The sequence below is a fragment of the Toxorhynchites rutilus genome, chromosome 3 (assembly GCF_029784135.1).
Source record: "Toxorhynchites rutilus septentrionalis strain SRP chromosome 3, ASM2978413v1, whole genome shotgun sequence".
Taxonomy (NCBI): Eukaryota; Metazoa; Arthropoda; class Insecta; order Diptera; family Culicidae; genus Toxorhynchites; species Toxorhynchites rutilus.
The window spans coordinates 146744148-146767518 of record NC_073746.1 but is presented as its reverse complement, the minus strand read 5'-3'; the positions used below and the strand labels follow the sequence as shown (position 1 = coordinate 146767518).

The window sequence follows — 23371 nt, the reverse complement described above, 5'->3', positions numbered from 1 at the left end:
CCCCCTCCCCCCTATTTAGAAATCAAAGATATAGTCCTACGTCAAAAGTTTGCAGAACATGTTAATTACAAGAATTTTCTTGCATAAATGTTACGAGTTAAACATTAGTTGTGATTTTACAAAGAAAAACATGAAAAAAATATTATTAGAAAAACCCTTTTTCCTGTAGAAGGGCGCCACATTGTGACGTATGGACGTTTGTTTCGTTGATTGTTGATTTTTATGAACTATTCATATGTTTTTTTTAGAATTCGAAAAAAACAACTCTTGATGAAAATGAATTTTAATTTATTTTTTTTAAAATAGTTAGATATATTTTAATAAAAACTTCAACAATTTCCTACATTTCATTATTTCATAATAAAATTCATTTTTGTCAAAAGAGTTTTTTTTAAATTCACGGAAAAAAATATATACGAATAAGTATACTATGTGTATCTTGAAACATTTTTGTGAGAGAATGCTTGCGATTGACAAGTTTTGCAATCTTTTAAAGTAGGACTACATCTTATATTAAGGGTGTCAAATCAGAAAACAGGTTACGTTAATATGAAATAGAGTTAACATTAATAAATATTTTTGCTGCGAACGGAATTTAACGATTTGCATACCAATCGAATCGGAATTTCTCTAAGATTTGTTTGATATGCTATATATTACAATCCCATAGTCTGCATATGGGTTAAATTGATGAAAATTGGAAGCATCCCCATTCCTCAATACATTTGTTTTGTCCATTTATGTGCTTTCCCGAACAGAGCAGTCAATAACGGGCAACTTATGCAGCTGCTAGAATAGAAACAATGAAGGGGGATAGCGAAAAGAGAATATTTGCGAAGTAAACTCCACGCTTGCATAGTAAGTTAGCTGTCGATAGCGTATAAGTATTGCATCTCATCTGAGGAAAATTCTCAGAATCTCTCCGGAACTATTTATTAAAAAAAAGATTGCGTAGCCCTTCGTCCAAAGCGGTCGTGTCTCGAATACAACCCCTCGATTTTTGTTTTTTGTAAAATATCGACCTCTTTATTTATGTTAACATGTGAAATTCTAATTTATTTTCAGGTGTTAACAGTAGCGTTGAGTCTGGCAGGGCGCAGCAGGAGACCCAAAGTGTCATTAAAAAGTTCCCTCCGCATCCGTTTTTTGACTTTGACGTGCCGCGGAATATAACAACCCGCGTGGGCCAGACGGCATTCATAACTTACCGCGTCGAACGGATTGGAAACAAATGGGTACGTGCAAGCAATTTTTTTTGAATAAAATCGTTTTTGCAAGTTTGCTACGCGGAGCGATGGAACTGTCTTGCCAATGGATTATAAATTGACACAGATATTAATAACTGCAGCTAGTTGACAATACGTGTTCCTTCGGTTGAGTGACTTTATCTTGAAATTTTCCGCTCGAAAGCGGAAAATGCTAAAGTGTTTAAGGAACCATTCATGGGGAAAATTCAACACTGAAGCTTGTTGTTTTCTACTATAAGGTGTGGATGATGTCTAGTAAAGTGTGAATGAATTCAATTAAATTTGTACTCACCTGTTAAATAGAAGCAATTGATAATTGAATATTAAAGATTTATTGACCTGTCGATTGAAAAAAAAACTTAAGATAGAGATTGTAATAATTTAATGATTTTAGTTTTGGATGATCCATAATTTAATAATTTAATTCACTTTGAATAAACTGTTCATTCTCATACTTTTGTTTGAAACTTGCGATTAACCTTTGCCTCGCCGGAAACGTTACCGATAAAAAAAAGTCCAAGCGAATAAATCAACAATGTAGGTGCCATCTCATTGCAAAATTTCCAAGAGCACAATACATGTCACTCTATGCCTATCATTGATCCCTCCATCGCCGGTTTCCACGAAGAATTCTGCAGAAAGCTGATTGAAACCAAGGTTAATCCCATGTCAGCTATCGATAGCATGTATTTTTGACAAAAGAGTCACGCATACCTGACGCGAATCCTACATAAAGGCGGATGCGATTGACATCTTTCATCGATGGATGGCGCAGTAGAGCTAGCACAACCTTCCAACATCCTGCTGAAAGGAAATCTGCTGATTCTGTTTGATTGTTATGGTTTCGGAGGCAAGCGAAATTAAACTCATTGTATGGTTTTTCCCTGAAGGTTAATTTGCACCATTTCCAAAAAATTGCGCATGAGTAATTGGAGCAATTATTTCTTGATCATGATTAATGCTGTTATCGACAGCATGTCATTCGTGTCCGCTGTGAAACATAACTGCTACATTGAGTTTCCAGAGTGTGCCTCATTAAAAGCGTCTTTTCGTTAATCATTTCCGCTGATATCGTGTGGCAAAATGTTCATAAGGTATGGTTAACCAATTGGGAGACAACACCTTCGTGCCACTAGAGACGACATCTAGGTAACCACACATTAATCAAACCCTCTTCATGAAGAACTTCCACATCGTTCATTAAGAGGATCGTTTGAGGCGAAATTCTTGGGGAACGGTTAAGTGTCATGGGAAGGGTGTTATTTATAGATATTCATTTTACTTCCCACAGTATAAATAAATTACCGATTGTTTGTCCACTTTCTTCCACCTTCTTGACAGGTTTCCTGGATAAGAAAACGATATCTACACATCCTGTCAGCGGGAATGGTTGTTTATAACTCTGACGAGCGTTTTCAAGTAAGTGGGTGTATGTCTTTAAATACAGTAAACGTATTTATTCAAATCATAAAATACATTTGTTATATAAAAATACCACTATGTAGAATAATTGATCATGCATGATTTGAAATTCGCTTTGATGATATACTTACTTTAACTCTGTCTATATGATGTCATTAACAGGTTGGTTCGGAACCCTTATGATACATATCAGCACATTTTTCAATCAAGCTGAAGCTAGTTATTCTTAGACTAAACCTAATTGCTATCGGAGATAGGGAGCAGACAACTTTGAACTGCTCCCTAGAAACATTAAAATCGATTTGCTTCAAATTGCTTCAAATTGAGTGTAATTAAATCACACAGGAATGATTACGCAGATTCCTCCTTCTGACCTAGAATTTACGCGACTTATTAATTAGGGCCGATTTTGGCTTGGACAAGAACGATATCGAAAAGAGCCTTCATTGTGTCAATTCGTTCGCCTCAATGATTCAACCTTAGTAGTTTACAGCAGTATTCATAGCTGGAAATATTTCGAAGATAATTCGAAGGAAAGAAAACGACAATAAAATTAGAGCAGCTTCTTACAACAATAAGATTCTTTGATTTTGATTTTGGATGAATTTTTGTTCCCCCTTTTTGCTTCACAATTTATTCATAGATCATGTACAAATGTACAAATCGATTGGAAATATTAGATTGGAGAAAAATTTATCCATTATTTTTGGGTGAAATTCAAAACTATTTTTAATATGCTTCGGATTGTCCGATTTACACCGTTTTGTTGTGAAATTTGTTGCCATTCTAAAGGTAGCTTCATAATGTCTCTATCATAGGGGTCTTGGTCCTTGTTGGCGAAAAACTCTAGCAATTGTTTTTTTACTTCTTCTCTTCACTCAGGAAATTTTACAATACAATGAAAAGGTGGTAATCGCTTGGTGCCAGGTCCGGACAATATGGTGGATGCATTAAAACATCCCAATCAAGCTCTCGGAATTGTATGGCCTTGCGCTGTCCTGATGGAACAAAAAACCTCTTCTGTTGGTCAATTCTGAACGTTTCTGGGCAATTACAAGTTACAAACGGTCCATTTGTTAACAGTAGAAATCTTTATTTAGTGTATTGCACTAAAATAAAAATAAAAAAAAAATTAGAAAAAAAATGAGGAAAAAGTTTAGAAAAAAAATTAAGAAAAAACTTTGAAAAAAAAATTAAAAATTTTGAAAAATTTGAAAAAAATTTGACCAAACTGAATGGCTCTTGTGAGTTTTATACCATTCGAGTTTGGAACAAATTCCGGTGGTTCGAACTTGAAATAGTCAATAACTATACCGGCCACGCCCTTACTGGAAACAATGTTAGCATACTCCTACGATTATCATGAGAGGGATAAGTGTTATTGAGAAAGGGTAGGATCCAGCATTCACTACGGTAATGATGTGATTCTGTTATCACGGACGTTCAACCAGCGAAACCCGAAAATCAAGTATTTCAGATGTGCTAATCGAAATTGTCCGTTAAATATTTGTATTCGAAGTTATCCCCATTTGATTCTGCACATTTCGCCCAACATATTATGGATTCCTTTCCAATAAAGTTTTGTTTTTTTTTATGGGAACCATTCGCCGGCTCATTTCTCGTCATTGTTATATTCGGCAAAGCGCTGCTCTGCAACTGCATGTCCCATTGAAGCAAAAAAAAAAACGATAATCTGACGGGGCCATGTCTGGAGCATATGGCAATGTCTCCCAGTTAAAAGTTTTTTTGTGTCCTACACGGCTTTAGCCGTATGCGCCGGTACGTTGCCATTGTGTAATATCATTTTACCGTGACTTCGGGCTCATTTCGGTCTTTTTTCCATTAATGCAAAGTTTAATTTTATTATTCGTTGTTAGTAGCGACCGATTCATCTGGTTTTAGTAGCTCATTGTACACCATACACTCCTAGTGCCACCACAATCAGAGAATCGACTTCAGACCGGGACGATTTGTGTTTGCAGTGGATGGACCGATTTCATCAGGTTAAAGCCTTGACTTTTTGGGCTTGGGGTTCACGAAATAACGTTATAACAAGCAAACGATGTGCTTCGGCCGCTTTATTCTTCAAATGAAAAGAAAGATAGCGACCGCCGTTTTATTCGGAAAGAATCTCGACATTTTAATACAATTTTAATGAAGAATTTCATGACTTTTGAGTCACCCTGTACTGCAGTGGAGCTTTCGCATGTCAAGATATAAATAAAAAAAAAACGCTCTCCTGGCAGCCATTCGGCCGTTTTGTGCGTTTCGAATTTAAGGAATTTCTAGTGAAATTTAGTTTATTTGACCTGATATTTGCGACAAATCAACAGTTTGGATGCTGTTCACATATTCTAGGGGAGGTGAAAAGATATGTTGTTCAATTTCAGCGATTATTTCGCATATTTCGCATTTGGTTGTTTGGAGGGGGAGCAAAGTGGAGGATTACTACTGACAATGGTCTGTTTTCAAAAGCTGATATACCTTATCACCTTCTGCTCCTAAAGGGGTCCCTTTCGTGGTTTTGACCCAGAAAAAATATGCCACCCCAACCAATCCGCTTACTATCTTGAACTACAACAAGTTGATCTACAATATTCTTCGAAGAACAGGAATTTTAGTGGTATGTGGACACCGGAAATGGGCATGTTCCTTAGGGCGGCCACATTCCCCCCAGTTCCCCTATATGCTTCTAATGCTGTCCTGCTCACTTTCCAAAAGTACCAAGCGAAATCTACAATACTGGTTAATAATTCTATAAATATACTTCTTTTGAACTAGTAGTTATAGGGACCAAGCAGAAAGTTTCGAACAAATCTGCTATTTCAACAACATTCGAAGAACCGGTAATTTTGAGCAGAAAAAATTGTATGTTCGTGCAATAAAATGCGCAGCGTTTATGCATATAATTAGCATCACATTATCGGTCGGATCGGAAGTTGTTGAATCGGGGCAGGAAATTATTGAATTTCTACCATTCCCCATCGTTCTGCAGTCGGTACTGGATCCAAACACGTGTGAAAATTGTTAATTGTAAATTAATTTAACTGAAATTATACAAGTTTCCTTCCTTTGTGAGGTTCGACTCGAACCGTTCCACCAGAGGTGGTTTTAGTTTTGACTCAATATGTAGTTATGGCTGAATTAGGAACACGTGGAATAACGAATGTTTATTGTCGGAATTCCTGTAGTCACAGTTTGCAAGCATTCCCATAGCTGGTTACGGTATAATTCATTTGGGATTATATTTCTCTAACAGGTCGCACGATCGGAGAAGTCCGAGGTATAAACGATGCAAATTAAATTTGCCCAGCAACGTGATTCTGGCACCTACGCGTGCCAAGTCAGCACAGTGTCTAAGATGTCAATGACATTCCAGTTAAATGTAGTAGGTATGTTACGAAGCGGATGTTGGATGAATATGCCGCAGTTTGATTGTGTCTTTTTTCTCTCATTTCCATTGATGCAGAAGCGAAAGCTCTTATTGTCGGACCCACAGACGTATATGTGAAAATCGGTAGTGCAGTGACACTAACCTGTGTCATCACCCAAGGGCCACACGATTTGGGTACAATCTGTTGTTACCGAGGTAAGCAAACTAGTTTTGCCCCTAGTTGAACTTTTACGATGTGAAATATGTTTCCTTCTCATCGCACAGGGACGAGCATAATCACACCAACGGAAACTCATCCCAACGAGACGTCGATCACATATCCTTCACGAATATCCGTAGAACTGAAGTGGACAGAAGCTTTAACTTCTAGGTAAGTTATCCAATCTAAATTCTCGTTTTCTGGAAAATATCAGAAAATACAAAATGGATTTGTTTTTTTTTTGTTCACCAATGCACACAGACTGGAAATTCTGGATGCTAAATTGTCGGATTCGGGTAACTACACCTGTATGCCTACATCAGCGGAAGCCAGCAACGTTATAGTACACGTACTGAACGGTAAGTTGTTTCCGGGGCAAATGGAACCAATCAAATTCGGGATTGCAAATTCGCTACCACGCAACATTGTTCTAGAAGACCATATGCAGTGTGGAATCACAACCCAGATTTACACTAACCCAGATTCTAAAATTCCATTGAAAATTTACCTCAGTATGTACGGCATTTATAATCATTTGTAAGCAGATTTCCCTCACTCATTCCAAGTAACAGCAAACGAAGAATATCTTCCAACTGAGTGAAATGAAAATCGACATTTTAATGATGCGAAACGGAACAATTGAAAAAGCCTTTCTGATCATAGCTGTGAGTGAAAAGCGAGAACGAATGAAATGAATCGGAAGGAAAACAACCATTGTCCATTATGTAAATCGATTTGTGTTTATTTTTCTCTGTCCTATCAATGCTTCGAGCTAAATAGACAGAAAATTAATTAACTTCATTCGACTCAACAACTCGTATAGTCACAGAAACCGTATTTAATAGAATGTACCGACCTCCGCTGCGGTGCACAGTGCGTTGAATATATGGGGATGCGGGACAAAACAACCCTTATATTAAAATTTATTATTTGCATTAAAGACTTATGTAGTATACGCAATCGCAAAAGTGTCTTAAGCGCCAAATTAATAGTGTATAGTACAGGGTTTTCCATTTCGGGCTTCCGAAAGTATACAGCCCTGCGCTGACAACCGTTTGACATAGCTGTCAACCAAAGCGTCATATCGTTAGTTGAATGTCTGCCATTTTACAATATGGATCGTTTTAGCGTCGCACAACGTGTTAATTTTGTAAAATTATACTATAAAAATGATGAAAAACCGGCAAATGTTTTTCGAGCATTATGGACGGATTTTGGTCGTCATGGACGGCCTACAGAGCACACAATCGCTAATGTAGTGCGTAAATTCGAACAAACTGGATCCGTAGCGGATATTGTGAGACCTGTGCATCATCGTAATGTGCGTTCGGCCGAAAATATTGCTGCTGTTGCTGCCAGTGTGGAGGATGACCCGAATGTTTCGATTCCACGACTTGCTCAGCAATTGGGCTTGCCAAACACATCATTGTGGCGAATTTTGCATTTGGAATTGCACCTACATCCATATAAAGTACAACTGGTACAAAAATTAGAGCGTGGTGACCATGAAATGCGTCGGGCATACGTCGATTGGGTGAACGAACAACAACAGCAAAATGCTGAATTTTCGCATCAAATTTTCTTCAGCGATGAGGCACATTTCGAGCTCGGTGGCTATGTGAACACCCAAAATTTCCGTATATGGGGCTCAGAAAATCCAAACGTGATTGTTGAGAGGCCATTGCATCCGCCAAAAGTCACTGTTTGGTGCGCATTATGGTCTGGTGGAGTCATCGGTCCGTATTTCTTTGAAAATGAGGACGGCGAGACGATAACTGTGAGTGGTAAGCACTATGGCCGCATGTTAACCGATTTTTTTTTTGCCACAAATTGAAGATATGGATACGGATGACATGTGGTTTCAGCAGGACGGCGCCACGTGCCACACAACACGACCGAACATGGCCATATTGCGAACGAAATTTAAAGGACGCATAATTTCGCGTTTTGGTGATGCCAATTGGCCGTCCAGATCATGCGATTTGAACCCGCTAGACTTTTTTTTGTGGGGTTATGCGAAAGACCGTGTCTATGCCAACTCTCCGCAAACATTTGAAAGACAACATTCATGAAGTTATGACCGAGATACCGCCCCATATGTGCCGAAAAGTCATCGAAAATTACCTGTTCCGGATCAAGGTGTGCGAGGAAGCCCTAGGTGGACATTTGAATGATGTTGTATTTGTACCCTGTATATTAATAGTGACATAAAATTAAATTGTTTTCTGGAATGCTTCTCCTGTTTAGATAAAAGGCTAATAACACACAATCTTTTATATCTCATCCGACGACACAGTGACCTAAACGCCACCGTGGTGATTTTTAATTTTTTTATACATTTTTTCGTCTAAGTTGCTAATGCTTCATTTTTAACAATTAAATACATTTTACTCTAGGGCAATGTTTGATTTATATATTCTTTCTCTTTGCATAAAAGACTAATGCTTTATACGATTTTGTTTGCATAAAAGACTAACGTTTTGTATATAATTGAAAAGTATTTTAAACGCCAAATTAATAATGTTATGAAGAAATAAAATGCTTTCCGGAATATTTCTCCTGTTTGGATAATACACAAATAATACAATCTTTTATTTTTCATCCGATGGCAAAGTTACGCAAACGCCACTGTGGTGATTTTTCAATTTTTAAACGTTTTCTATTCTAGGGTCACATTTAATTTTTACATTCCATACATGTATTGTATAGCAGGAGAAACTCTACACTATTTATTATTTATTTATTATTTTGGAATTTTCCTTAAAGGTATTTTTTTTTCTCTATTTTGTAATATTTGTTAGTTTATGAAAAAGTACAGCTCTTTTAATTAATGTGATGAGAAAGCTTATGTCTTATTTCTTTTCTTACATATTTCGATTATTTTGTAAATTATACAGTTTCATTAAAAAGACAAACAGAATCAATTACAACTGTATCAGAAAAAAAAGAAGAAATATCATTGACATCCGTGTGATGATTATTCGCTATAGTTTTTCTCTTCCCTGCTATGGAAGGGTCAGACAAAGCAGCATATAGTTCATCAAGTCCTTATTTCTGTAAATTCTTGATGCTTTCCTTGTATGCTTCAACCTGTTCTCCCTGATTAGCCTATGTGTAGCTTCTAAAGCCTCTTTCGATAACTGGCCAATGGGCAGATCAAATGCTTCCATAATATTTGAACTGTGTATCAATAACGTATGCACCTTTACAGGCATAAAATACCATCCGTACAGGCTTATGTAGAGATCCCTTGTATCCGACGATAGTTTCTGGTATTTGGACATTTCAATCTTTCGCCCCGACGATATTATACGGAGAATTGTAGTGAATTTCGTTATCAGCTCCAAACTTACCCCTGTTATTTCCGAGCTGGTTTGTGGATCCGAGAAAAATGTTCGTGCAGTGTTGCCGTCATTGCCCATCCTTGACTTGAACGCCTATTGAATTTCTCGCTTCCTGCTTTCATACTCTTGCTTATGTTCAGCAGTTTTCGCTTGCAAGGTTTTGAATGGCAATTTGTTGAAATGAATGATAGTTATTATTTATACACTATTAAACATTCTATAATGCTAACCTGTAACCGATGTGAATTACGCATTCAAAACATTTTATCTTGCAATGGAGTGGTGACAGGCCTAGCTTGTAAGTTTCGGTATTTGGTACTGTCTCAACAGCCTCCGATGTATTCATCTCTTTCGGAAAAGATCCACAAATTAAGCATTTTGCAGAAGCTTTATTTCCGGAAAGCACATTTGCCACCTTTCCATAAATCATAGTAAGATGGAATTCAAAATTTACAATGATCTGAGCGCTATCGTTGTTGATGATGAAAATCTGTAACGCTTTAATTTTCTTCTCCATTTCTGACTGAATACCAAGAATAGCTTGTGAGTCTTCCTTCGTGAACACAAATTTAAGCGGTCTACAGTACGAAGCGGTCTACAGTATTGATGTTGGCCGAGGATTCATCCAGATGATAGCGTTATTTACGGAGTCGATCAGTTTTAAGGGAAGCAGCGCAACGACTAACTTTCGTCTGAACTTCCTGCTTCCGTAAACTTTTGCTTGTATGTACTATGCCCTGAACTGCCGTCAAAACCCCATTTACAGACGAGATTGACTGAAGTTGAAGTCATTAGCGAAATTTCTTTGACGATGCTAGCGGAGGTGCAATTCATAAGATCTTGTTAATCTACTTCAGCGGACGTCTCGGTCGCAGAGATCAATTTAGGTGTTATTTTTGCTTTTTCTTGTTTCAATGCATAAAGACTTGGTAGCAAATTTGGATGTATTTCATCCAAAGTACTTCGAAGTACATTGTACTTTCTTTCAGAGAGATCTAAACCAACATATAGAGACAGTGCTTGTGCCGCCGTCAGTGTTTTCTCCTGATTTCCACTCGAACAATTTGATACATTGGCAGTGAATGCAAGCTCTTCAGGTGCATTGTTGTTAACAAGATCTTCAACACGTCGCCTTTTTGACTTTTTCGAACATTCGTTAAACGATTTCTGAGGTCTTCCTTCACCAATTTGAGAAACAGACTGCAAATCGTCTTTAGTTTTACCTTTCTGATATGCCGGAAGCTTAACTGGTTTTGACAACCAGTCAGAATTTTGCTTTACGAATTTTGAATATGATCTGCAGCATTTCGACCATCTCTGTTTAATTTTGTAGCAATAAACTTTGCAAAATTTCAAAAGCCCTTCTTAAATTTTTTTAGAGGAATCATTCGTATCATAAAAACTCAACAAAAAAGTGAAAAAACTTAGTTTGGTACTTAGGTACTTAGTTTGGGTTAATATAAAAGTGATTTTTTTGACTTTTGCCTATGGGACGCCACACTGTGCGGTATTTGCTTGAACTATACGGAAAGCAGATAGATTTGACGGAACAAAATTCACATCATGCGGAGGCTATAAAGTCTTGTCCAGTTAGAATCCGTACGGAAGAAATCATTTATATCTCGGAGATAGAATGACATACAAAAAAGAGTGATCAACCAAAAGAAAGATATATTCTTGCACTTTTACAAAAAAATGTCCTTAAAATTATTTTTCTTCATTTCTGATGAAACTTCTCACTTTTCTGGTGATTCCTCCCATCAAACGTTGCACAGCGGCAGTGTCGACCTCTGTGGCCAGTTTTTTCCAGAATCTGGTCATCCCTGCAGCGTCCCGAGCCATTTTTCCGGTCTTCTTTAGCTTCCGCTTCATAATCGCCCAATATTTTTCAATTGGGCGGAATTGGGGGCAGTTTGGTGGGTTGAACTCCTTCTCGATAAAATCCACCCCGTTGTCGCGGTACCACTGGAGAACCTCCCGGCTATAGTGGCAACTCGCTAAGTCAGGCCAAAACTTAACGGGACCATTGTGTGCCTTTATGAAAGGCAACACACGCTCCTTCAGGCACTCTTCCTTGTACAATTTCGAATCCATGGTCTTTGTAGTGATGAAAACCGGCGTCTTCGCACCACAGGTGCATATACCCTGCCAGATCATCATCTTCTTGGCAAATTTGTCCATGAACATGAACTTGAATTTGGCGGGGACATCGCCTCGTGCCGTGGAAAGATAAAATTTTTGTCCCGGAAGTTGGCCGAAGTCCATTTTTACATAAGTTTCGTCATCCTGGAGCAGGCATCCATGGTACTTCGTTAGTACCTGATAATACAACTTACGAGCGCGAGTTTTCGTCACTAGACTCTGCTTCATCGTCCTATTTGGTTGCTTGATTGCTTTGTAGGAATGAAGTCCAGCTCGGTGAATGATTCGTCGAACGGTACTACGAGCGGCACCGTATTTCTGAGCGATATCATGTTCGGACAGTCCAGGGTTTGCTCTGACGGTTCTCAACACCTTCCAATTCAGCTGACGATCGTAGGTTCCGCTTCGACGCTTCTTTTGAACCGCCCGGTCCACGCTGTTCCGCTCGCGGAATCGTCTGAGCACATCACATACGGTAGTTTTAGCGATATCCAACTGTTTCGCGATCTTCGCACCCGACCACGTTGGATTGTCAACGTGGGTGTGCAAGATTAATTTTCTTCTTCTGTCTTCCATGTGGAATAACTCCGGACTTACGGCACGAAAAAATTTGAAACTTTTACCACCAGAAGAGGAAACATTTGTAAACAAACCGCTGTAAAAACTTTCTTGCAGCGGCCACTGACTGTGCCGCTGTAAAATGTGCAACGCGTACGGATTCTAACTGGACAAGACTTTATGATAAGTTCTTGGTCTAGAACAATTAAGACGCGTCCACATTACGCCAATAGGCTTTGGCCGCCCGGTAAAGCCGACTCAATGTGGACGTACCGCCCGGACTTGCCGACGTGCCGAAAACCGACTAAAATCAAACCGAACCAAAAACCCGAAACAAGTGGGTTCGGTTCGAGAATGTCTAACCAAAACAAAACGAAGTAAATTATCGTTGACGACATTGTGCTTCTTGTGTTCGTGACAGCTTCGTGCATCCGATGGGACTTCGGCTTCGTGCACCCGATGGGGCGTCCACATTACATAACGAACCGATTATGCCGCCTGGTACAGGCTGACCGGCATCATTCTGCATAATGTGGACGCGCCTTTATACTCAACCTGCGGCCCGCTGGTCGCATGTGGCCCTGCGGACTCTTTTGGTTGGCCCATCTTGTGTTACTTTATTTGAATAAATCATCACCTATTTTTATGACGAAGAACTACGTCTGTAATGGTACCAAATCTGAAAACAGAGGGGAATTATCTGTAAAATTTTAAATCTTCTACAATTCAAACCATGATCATGATCATCATTACACAGGATAGATATCGCACACAGTGATGCAATTTTGTTCGGAGGAGGCAGCGCGCCGATCTATATGCCGCTCGGTGAAAGGTGCTGCTGCATTTTTTGCACCACATCAAAAATCTATAAATATGCTTGAAAGTCCATCGAAATCAAGATTGGTCGGCGGTTGATGCATGTCGCCGGATGGCCGTGAAAGTACCATCAAGATTGAGCTCGCTCTGGCCAACCTCAGTTTCTGTTTTGCTATTTCATATCGTTATGTACAGATTGGTTGTGTGTGATTGAATCACACTTATTATACATGTTATGCACTATTAAATAGATAACGGTGGTGAAGGAACAAATATATCGAGAAGAATTTTCACCTGTGTGCATTGGTAATAAGGACACAAATCTCGTGTATCGTTCTGGCGAGAAAAATGCGTGTCGAAAATAGGAAAAATGTCTCCAAATTGATTGGCCTCTTTTTCCTGACATTGTCCGTAAACTGAATTATCAAATTATCTGTTCTTGCAGTCACCAAAATGTTGGAAAATCTGATGGTCCTTGGTTGGGTGTTTCGTAATGTGGATAATTTTGCTGTTCTATGGTGTTTTTGCAAAGTTTTATTCCCGTTTGGTTCGCATTATTAACCATGAAAAAGGTTGCCAACTACAATTCTAAAAAAACAGGAAGAATGAAAATAAAAATCAGGAAGAAATCAAGATAGCTCATATTGGGTGAATCGGAAAGTTCGTGCCGATTTTTGAGAAAACATAATAAACATTTGATTAAACATTTGCTTATTGGCGCTTGAAGGCCGCCTCGTAAAATTATGCTTATGTTTTCTCAAAACTATATCCTCCTAGAACATATTTGTTTTCTCGTATGATTATTACAGAGTAGTAGTGTTCTATGGATGTGAGTTTACAGTCCTATTTTCTATTTCACATTTTTCTACAGATAGATTTCCAAGACGTATATATTTGGTACATTAGGTTTATGCTGGCCATAGAGCTGAAGTTTTTGGTTATTGAGAAAATTCTTCAGAGATCTTTTGTTCATTCATATTTTTCTCAAATACCTACAGCGTCATCACAGTGAATTATAGAGGTATCAATATTAAGAATTTCTTTGAATTCAACGTTCATACTGTAGAACAAATTTTTACTCACCAAATGAACAAAGCATACCAGCATTGGGTGAATTGATTTTTTTAAATTTTTATGTTATTTGATTCGATAATAGATATATTACTATAATTTCACCTTTCAAGTTGATTCTACTTTGAATCTGGCGAGCATAATTGTTTCATGAAATTATTTCTATTTTGAAAAGCCTCGAAACATTTGTGCGTAGTGAAAATAAATCGACATTTTCACTTATTCACTTATTCGGGATTTGTCCTTATCATGAAATAAAATTTTGTTTATTGAGCTAAATATTTTGATTTTATTGAGTCCTTTAACTAAAAATTTACCGACTCCGACTCCGACTCCTAACACAATGAAATTCCTTCCGACTCCGACTCCGACTCTGACTCCATAGCCTTTTAAGGCTCCCAGAGTTTCTCAGTTCATTCGCCTTTCGCTTTAAAAAAGGACAGTTGGGAAACTAAACTTAAAACTCGTTCTTGAGAAAGGCCATTTGGAAAGCATCACTGTCGTTGGCTAGATTAATAAATCGGGAATTACTAATTGGTGACTTTTTCCGTTCGATCATTTTATTTTCGTGAATTCGAGCATTGCTTCCCGGTTAGGGTGGCATCATAGGGCAGCGATGAGACCTGCGTTCTTCGGTGGAAAATTGAAGGTGAAATTTTGTGCAGTAGTTGTCACAACCACGCCACCAATACACATTCGATTCGGTTCGGATTTTCTGTTGCTATTCAGAGTGTATTTTGAAGCGTTTGAAATGTAATTTTGCTAAAGATACTGAAAAATAGTGATATTCAGCAAGTTCGGGGTTTCAGTGCCGCTCTACACAACGAGCAATCAACAGTACATGTTAATTCTGAGAGTTAAGTTCAAATTGGCGTTTTATTGCTTCACGAATTGGTATTGGTCCCTCACTCAATGAAAGCATTCTTGTCAGTGCTACCAAAAGTTTGTATAGAGAGTTTCATTCTTAAATATGATTGTTTCTCGCCGGTTATAATTACGTTTTCCAACGTTAACAATGCGGTCGTGTCTTGGTGGTGTCCTTCACTCACGGTTGTGGCCCCTCTAATAAAAAGGTTGAGTAACGCTGGTGTAGAATATATGGCTAAACATGTACTTAAGAGCGATTGAAGTTACAACTTTACCAAGAGTAGCGGTATCATGTCTTGTATCAAATCGTATATGCCATCTTTTAGAACCATCGTTTAGGAACCCTCGTTTTAGAATTCCCAAAATCTCGTTTTGAATTATTCGAGTTATTCAATATTGAAACATTAATTTCGAGTGCCCCTCAAAATCGTTTACATTTCAACTAATCATCACATAAACTGCATCCGGTATGGTCGTTATTTCACACATCAACACGTGTCACGGACACGCCAATACAATCCACAACGCCGTATATATCATATTTCTTCATTCCATTGCCCTGATTGAATCTTTTTATGGTGTTGTTTTTCCCATCTCATCTGTTTACAGAGGAAAATCCTGCGGCCATGCAGCGAAGTGACACCATTGCCAGGTACAGCATAACGGTGCTCCAACTCCATCTGGTGGTAATGCTAGTGATCCTGTTTTCGCGGTATCGTGTTAGCTGGTACTCGTAGCATCTGCTGTAAAGCCCCCTCGGCTCAGTTTGTTTTGTCGGCTGAGGATGGATGTATAATTGTTTCTGCGGAAAAAAAAACCTCGGCGCGACAGGACGAGTTGTTCAGTTTCTCGGTGACCGAACACAAAACTGCGGGCACCGTGGAAAGACCAGAGCTTCATGGGGCTCACAGGGAAGCGGAGATCATTTTAAAGCAGGAGCACAGCGAATGCATTTTCATCGAATAAGGTGCGTTGAGTGGTAACATAGATGGAATAAGTATACTATAACACATGAGTCATTGTGCCCACATTATCTTCTGAGTTTTACATCAATTACAATTCGATATTTTTCTTATTCTTTTCAGGGTATTTCGCAACGCATAAACTGATGAAGTGAGATTAGAGAAACGTAGTTAATTCGAGTAGAATAAGTTGAGACAGCGGTTCATTCATGGGAATACCAGATCATGTGTAAATAGTAGAACGATAAGTTTGTTTTTAAAAATCATAAACGTATGAACAGATTCTTCGGAAGGAAGAGACCAATACCTTACTTGCTGTGATGTCCCCGAAAAAAATGAAGTTTAAAATTATTTATCGAATTTTTACTGTTCCTATCACTCTCCCTTTTCCAGTAGATATTTTGAAACAAAACAAAAATATTGTTCCAAATATAGTGGGAGGAATTGCGAAAACTTTAACTGCACATTGGCTATTATATTTGGAAATAACATAAATCAACGTTCATCTGTTTGACTCCACCATGAAACCACTTATTTAAAAAAGCAGTTGACCACATTTGCTCTCCTTTTCTGTCCACACAGCGTTCCTCTAACTAAAATCACTTCTGAGAAATGTTTTGCTTGGCTCCGTTCCTCTGCGGGTTCCCAGTGCGGTAAGTAATTCCACCCAATTCATATGATTTCGGTTCCGGAACGGTGGGAGTCTGGGACTTTTTCACGTGAATCAAGACTCATAATTCATTCTCTTAACAAGATTACCGCTTGGACTAACAAAATAAATGCTCTGAAATGCCCCCACAATGGCTCACGGTAAGGCCATTACACGGTGATAAATATGTGAATGATAGCTTCATTTGAGGCAGCCTTCATGAAGGATAGCTGCATGAACAAAATCGGGGCAATAAATATTCACGTAAAGATTATGAGTTCACAGTGGGGCGATGAGTTAAATCAGCATCATTCATTCCATAGCGTCGTTAAATTGACGGAAATGTAGCTGATTGATACATAATTTCCATTCATAATATTATGAACTGCAAAACCAAGAAGCTCGAAATGATTCCTAAAACGCTGTAGAAATTTAATTTTTAGGAATTATATCTTCAGCTTTCGCTTATAATTAGATAAGAGTGTATAGATCACGTTGGCCATGCTTCACTGTCAATTTTTCGTAAATTTGGAAAAATGACGTCGAACGAAAAAGAGCGTCGTGAATTAATCCTGTGCACTCATTTCGAGAATCCGGAGTTGTCACATCGGGACATCGGTAAGATGCTGGGAATCGTCCAATCCACGGTCAGCAGAGTACTAAAACGATACTTCGTGAACCTAACCATCGACCGGAAGGTGAAGAACGGCAAAAATGGATGCTCCGTCGGTGAAAAAGATCACAAGCGCGTAGTTAAGCAGTTTAGACGTGATCCGAGAAGTTCGGTCCGGGATGTCGCCAATAAGCTGAATTTGTCAAGTTCATTCGTCCAGCGGACCAAGCAGCGGGAGGGCCTGCGTACATACAAGGTTCAGAAGGCTCCTAACCGCAACGAAAGGCAAAACATGGTGGGGAAGACGCGAGACCGGAAGCTGTACACCGAAATGCTGACGAAGCCGCATTGCCTGGTAATGGACGACGAAACCTACGTCAAAGCGGACTTTCGTCAGCTGCCGGGCCTGTTGTTCTTCTCCGCAGAGGACAAATTCAGCGTTCCGGAGGAGATTCGCAACCAGAAACTATCCAAGTTTGCCAAAAAGTACATGGTGTGGCAAGCGATCTGCTCTTGCGGAAAGCGGAGCGCCCCCTTCGTGATGACCGGCACGGTAAACGGGCAGGTTTACCTTAAGGAGTGCCTACAGAAGCGCTTACTACCACTATTGAAGCAGCACGAGGGCCCGACCATCTTCTGGCCGGATCTCGCTTCGTGCCACTATTTAAAGGACGTGTTGGAGTGGTACGAAGCCAACGGGGTCACCTTCGTGCCAAAGGGAATGAACCCGCCCAACGCGCCGGAGCTTCGCCCAATAGAGAAGTATTGGGCGATTATTAAGCAGGCCCTCCGGAAGAACCCAAAAGTTGTCAAATCGGAGGCGGACTTTAAGAGAAAATGGATTTCTGTTTAAAAAAACTACAACCTGACGTTGTACAGAACCTTATGGACGGGGTAAAGAGGAAGGTGCGAGCATACGGGCTTGGGCTCGAAGTATGAATAAAAAGAAAATGCCAAAAGTTGTTTAATAGTTTTTATTTTACTGTCTAAAATTTTCAAAAGGATCGTTCTACTGGGCGAATTTCTACAGCGTTTTTTCCGTGATGCAATTTGATGTGACAAACCCTTTACAATTATTGACATGATTAATATCCGAGACGAAATTTCGGTTTGTATTAAGGCATATCATTGAAACTTTTGCCGCGTTTCTCGGAGACATCTCCGTTTGAAAAAAAAACCAAATTAGTGGTTTAGGTTTCATGATCAGCTGCTTTTCTCTTTCTGTCACTTCCGGGTTTCCTGTCGATGATGTCGAGACATACTCCGATTTGTTTCAGGACAATTCACAAGACACACACCGTGGAATCGAGATAGTTGAATAGTTCAACTAACTCGCGAGTGGACAGTGCTAAATTTTTATTGCGAACGTGCAGGTTTGGGTGATCACGGATCGATTCTTAGACGTTCGATGTTTTCCGTTACGATTTCCAAGAAAATCGAGAATATCGATTTTTTTGCTTTCGATTTGTTTCGATCTTAGAAAAACTTTTTATAGATTTGTTTATTAGTATACATCTATTTAATCTCACCAAAACCCACCTGAAAATTGTTCAGAACATTATGGGCCTGATTCTCGAATACACTTCACGGTGGAAACGGAAAGAAACGTATCCGCGATGACAACGGTACGGTGTCGACATCGGGATACGAGATTAGTTTCCCACTAAACTTATCATTATAATATCAAATTATCTTCAGATGAAATTTTTGTATGAGATTTACATTACATTACATTACATTACAATTACATTACACGAAGAAAACAAAGTTTTCCACTCACATTGAATACCACTTTGATACGGAGAAGTTAATTTTCATTAATGATTTTGTATTTGAAAAGTGCTCATTCTGCCTGAAAACTCATTATTATCTTCGACACTTCACTAACTCGTAAAACGTAGTTCAATGGCGTGCCGTTTATTTTGTTTCCACCGTGAAGTGTATTCGAGAATCAGGCCCTATGTCAACATTTGCATCAAACACCAATTCCTATATATCTCTACCATAGCCAAAGAAAAAACGATTTCTTTTTTCTTTCAGTTCTTCAAAAAAAAAATGTGAACTAACCCATTTTTTTACAAATCAACTCAATATATATATATTGAGTTGATTAGTAAAAAAAATATATATATATATATATATATATATATATATATATATATATATATATAAATGGATTTCTGTCTGTCTGTCTCTCTGATTCTTATGGACCCGGAAACTACAGAACCGATCAACATTCCGATTCCGGGGAATGAGAAGGCGGACTCGCTAGCTAAGGTGGGTGCTTCAGAAGGCACACTTTTTGAAAGGCAAATTGCTTATAACGAATTTTTTCACATTCCTCGTCAGGACACACTCGTTAGTTGGCAGCGCATGTGGAGTGAAGATGAGTTCGGTTACACACGATTATCCCTAAGGTCTCGACGAGTGCATGGTTCAAGGGATTGAATGTAGGTCGTGATTTCATTCGCGTGATATCTCGGCTTATGTCCAATCACTACTACCTAAACGCGCATCTCTATCGCATTGGGCTCGCAGCAAACAATCTTTGTGATTGTGGCGATGGCTACCACGACATCGAGCATGTTGTCTGGTCGTGTATCCGGTTCCATACTGCTCGCTCTCAGCTCTCTAGAGCACTGAGAGCACAAGGCATACAATCGGATATCCCCGTCCGGGATATCTTAGGTAGCCGTGATCCTGTTCTTCTGCTTCATCTATACCTGTTCCTCAGAAACGCCGATGCCATACAAATTCATGATGACGATGAAACGCTGCCATACAAATTCAACACAAATTTCTACATTAATCGGGAATTAATCAATCAAATGAAACGAAATTTGGCATGTGGAGGTTTTAGGGTGCAATAAATGATTCTATGGTTGTTAGACTCTCCAACCCCCCCTCTTTAAGGGGGGCTGCCATACAAATGAAACACAAATTTCTGCATTCCTCGAGAACTAATCAAGCACAATTTGGGATGTGACGGTTTTTGGGTATAAGAAATGTTTCTATGACCCCTCCAAGTTTTTTTTTCTGAAAATCAATGATTAAGAATGTTGGGATGGGGTTGAGCCTAAGGGCACGAACGGGATCTTAACATAGGACCCCGATTGTGTGTAATAATTGCATTTGAATTTAGTTTTTTTATTGTTCTAAATCTGTTTTTTTTTCTCTCTTTTGATACATCGAATGGAAGCCCTGAAAAACTGTTTCCTGTATGAACTTGTATACTTAAACTTAGAACTTAGTTTAGAAGAGATAACGTGGTAGAATCCGGAACCACATTCTGTTCAAAAATGTACACAAAAATACCATTGAAGCATTGAGTATTCTATAGCCATAAGTGCTCTCTTGGGAAGTTCGTGTAGCTGCTGAAGTGAATTGATCTCATTGGGTGCTAAGTTCTACTTATGTTTAGGAAAGTGAAAGGAGAATGGGCATGTGTATTCGAAGAAGTGAAGCGGGTTTCTTAAGAAGACATATAAGGGAAGCATAATATTAAGATCGCGAATACTCAAGCTATCATAATCTGATATGCGTGAGTATACCCTTTCGATCTTCTAAATCAGCAGCCAGTTAAATTCATTAGTTGCGAACAACATGCTCGATGTTATGACATTTTGAACCACAATTACATAAACTGTTAGTAGCAAGACCTACACGATGAAAATGTGAATTTAGAACGAATTGATTGGGCAACATACAATACAATAACTGATAAATGCCTATCATCGGTAAATGGAGAATAATTCATTATACGCATCAACTCACATTATGAACTAACGCCCGAATTTAGGCAAAAAGTTTGCTCGATGCGTCGGGGAGGAAAGCGAGTTGTTAGTGCAATCGAAGGAAAACATACCCATTTTAATCGTCAAATTGTTAACCTTTTTTTACTATATTCACTGTTCATGTCTCAAGCAAAAAAAAAAAGAATGCTGAACAAATTTCCTGTCTAATGGTATATAACACAACATATTGCATAACGATTTTGACATAACATGTCTTGGACTAATTATAAGTGACAAGTTCTAGAATACGCATCTACCAGCGCATATAGGCAGAACTTTCTTTGACAAAAAACTGATTAGATCGGAAATTGAATCTCGTGCTCTCATTATAATATTTGTGACACTATGGGCCCTATTATAGAAATCGAATCGAGGATTCGATACAATCACCATCACTATCACACCGAGTAAAATCTGGAATAGAAATCGAGGAAAACAGCTCGATTCGTTACTCTGCTCGAATGTTAGTAGCCGTGCTAAAATATTTTGAAACGAGTTTGAAATGTTTCACAAAGCACTATAGAATGGATGCCAAATCTTTTTTTGAGACATCTGCTATGAAAATTATAAATATCTATATTTCCAAAAGTGTTAATATGGTTATGTTTTGGAGAAAACTGATATTTCCTCGACGTATGAAGCTTACTAGACGTAATGCATGCATGGATGTGTAATAAAAACGACATCATGGAACAATTTGCTTCACAAAAAATATAATTATTAGAAAATGAAATTTCTCATGTATTTTCACAACTGCAATCTATGGAATTCGTAAGGAGTCACGCTTGAATCCCACTTTTCTTGACAAAATATTTGCTTGTTGCATGTGATTCTCTTTTAGCGTCGATTTCTTGTTGTAGCGGCGTCAATAGCTTTATTGTATTGGGCCACCACCTGTGGCCCTAAATTCGCGCTTGTTGTGTGCTAGTGTTTTCTTTACCTTTCACCTCATGTCAATCCAAATCTGTAATTTAAAAAAAAAATTATTGTTTTGCAAAACATTTCAGCTTTAGCAAAGTTTGGTATAGTATAGCAATGAAAAAGAAAATTGCTGTCAAAAGTAACACGTACAAATGTACGCCAGCAGAAATATGCAATTTTTAGGTAGGAAATTCGGTTGATAGTAATTCAAAGAATATGATAAAATTTACTTATGAAGTTATATGGATCGTAGAAGAAACACTTACTTTCTGCCATTCTGAACCAAGACACATTGATGGTCTCAGTGCATGAGGCTCCTCAATGAATTCCTTCCACGTTTCCTTAACTGAGATTCTATTTGAACTGCCTCCACAAATACCTCGAGCAATGTTTACATTCGCTTTCATTAGTTCAACGAGTCGTTCAAACTGGTGGTGTTTTGTCTGTGCACTCATTTTCAGCCACTAAAATATGCTCTGGAAGTAAGTTCTGCATTCTAAATTATAACATGATTAATATAAATAATGCTGGATTGAACACTTACCTTGTTTAGACTATTCTGGCAGCACCGTAAAACAAATACTGATCAAAACAAACGAACATGTGTTGAAAATTGCATATATTCAAGCGTTTCTGAAATGTTTCCCAAATGAAAATGTCAAGGACGCAAACCAAAACAAAATAATTCTCTGAAGATATGCAACAAGCGAACCATAAAACAGGAAGTGGGTTATATCTATGGTATAACCGCAAGGGTGACGTAGGACTATCGTTGATTTAGAGATCATTTGTATGAAGTTGAATCTGAATTCATTCAGAATGAATGAATATTTGGAGAACTTCGAAAACGAGAGCGTTACGTTGGTGGCACACGGTTTTATGCATCCAATATTGGATACGGAAATATCCTACTGATGGGGAAGAATAATCTTCAGAAGCTATCCTGTTGATTGCGATTGATTGAAAAATCACAAAACCTAATGTATTTGGTCACAGTGTTACATGGATAGAAAACATTAAAATAAACTCTTTCATATGAATGTAATTTTAAATTCCCAGATAATCTGCCAGAGGAACTGGCAGATTATTTTCAGTAACGATTAGATATTTCCACATTTTCCTCGATACTGGAAGCCCACCACTTGATAATAGCACTTGATTGAAACATATTTGGTCACAGTGTTACATGGATAGAAAACATTCAAATAAACTCTTTCACATGAATGTATTTTTAAATTCCTAGAGGAACTGGCAGATTATTTTCCGGATCTTTCTCGATCCAAACGGAAAGAATTCCGTGCGTGTATGTGTGTGTGTAGCGGCTGCTTCGAGATCTTCCCGGGGAACCGTTTGTAGCATCACTCTCCTCCTG

At 38.5% G+C, this 23371-nt stretch overlaps 1 protein-coding gene across 3 annotated transcripts in view; it reads left to right on the top strand.

Annotated features, from left to right (window-relative positions):
* The window catches only part of LOC129778752 (neural cell adhesion molecule 1-like), a 69219-nt gene extending 52873 nt beyond the window's left edge, over positions 1 to 16346 (top strand). Inside the window, exons 2-10 of one of the 3 annotated variants that reach the window (XM_055785848.1) lie at positions 1066 to 1235; positions 2589 to 2666; positions 5929 to 6061; positions 6139 to 6258; positions 6328 to 6433; positions 6524 to 6621; positions 15670 to 15712; positions 15785 to 16027; positions 16146 to 16346. In XM_055785848.1, coding sequence (XP_055641823.1) covers positions 5962 to 6061; positions 6139 to 6258; positions 6328 to 6433; positions 6524 to 6621; positions 15670 to 15712; positions 15785 to 15797 — 480 coding nt within the window. In that variant the 5' untranslated portion in view covers positions 1066 to 1235; positions 2589 to 2666; positions 5929 to 5961 and the 3' untranslated portion in view covers positions 15798 to 16027; positions 16146 to 16346. Of the gene's footprint in view, positions 1 to 1065; positions 1236 to 2588; positions 2667 to 5928; positions 6062 to 6138; positions 6259 to 6327; positions 6434 to 6523; positions 6622 to 15669; positions 16028 to 16145 lie in introns of all 3 variants that reach the window. The other 2 variants (XM_055785846.1, XM_055785847.1) reach the window with 2 other exon arrangements.
* The last annotated feature ends 7025 nt before the right edge of the window (positions 16347 to 23371 follow it).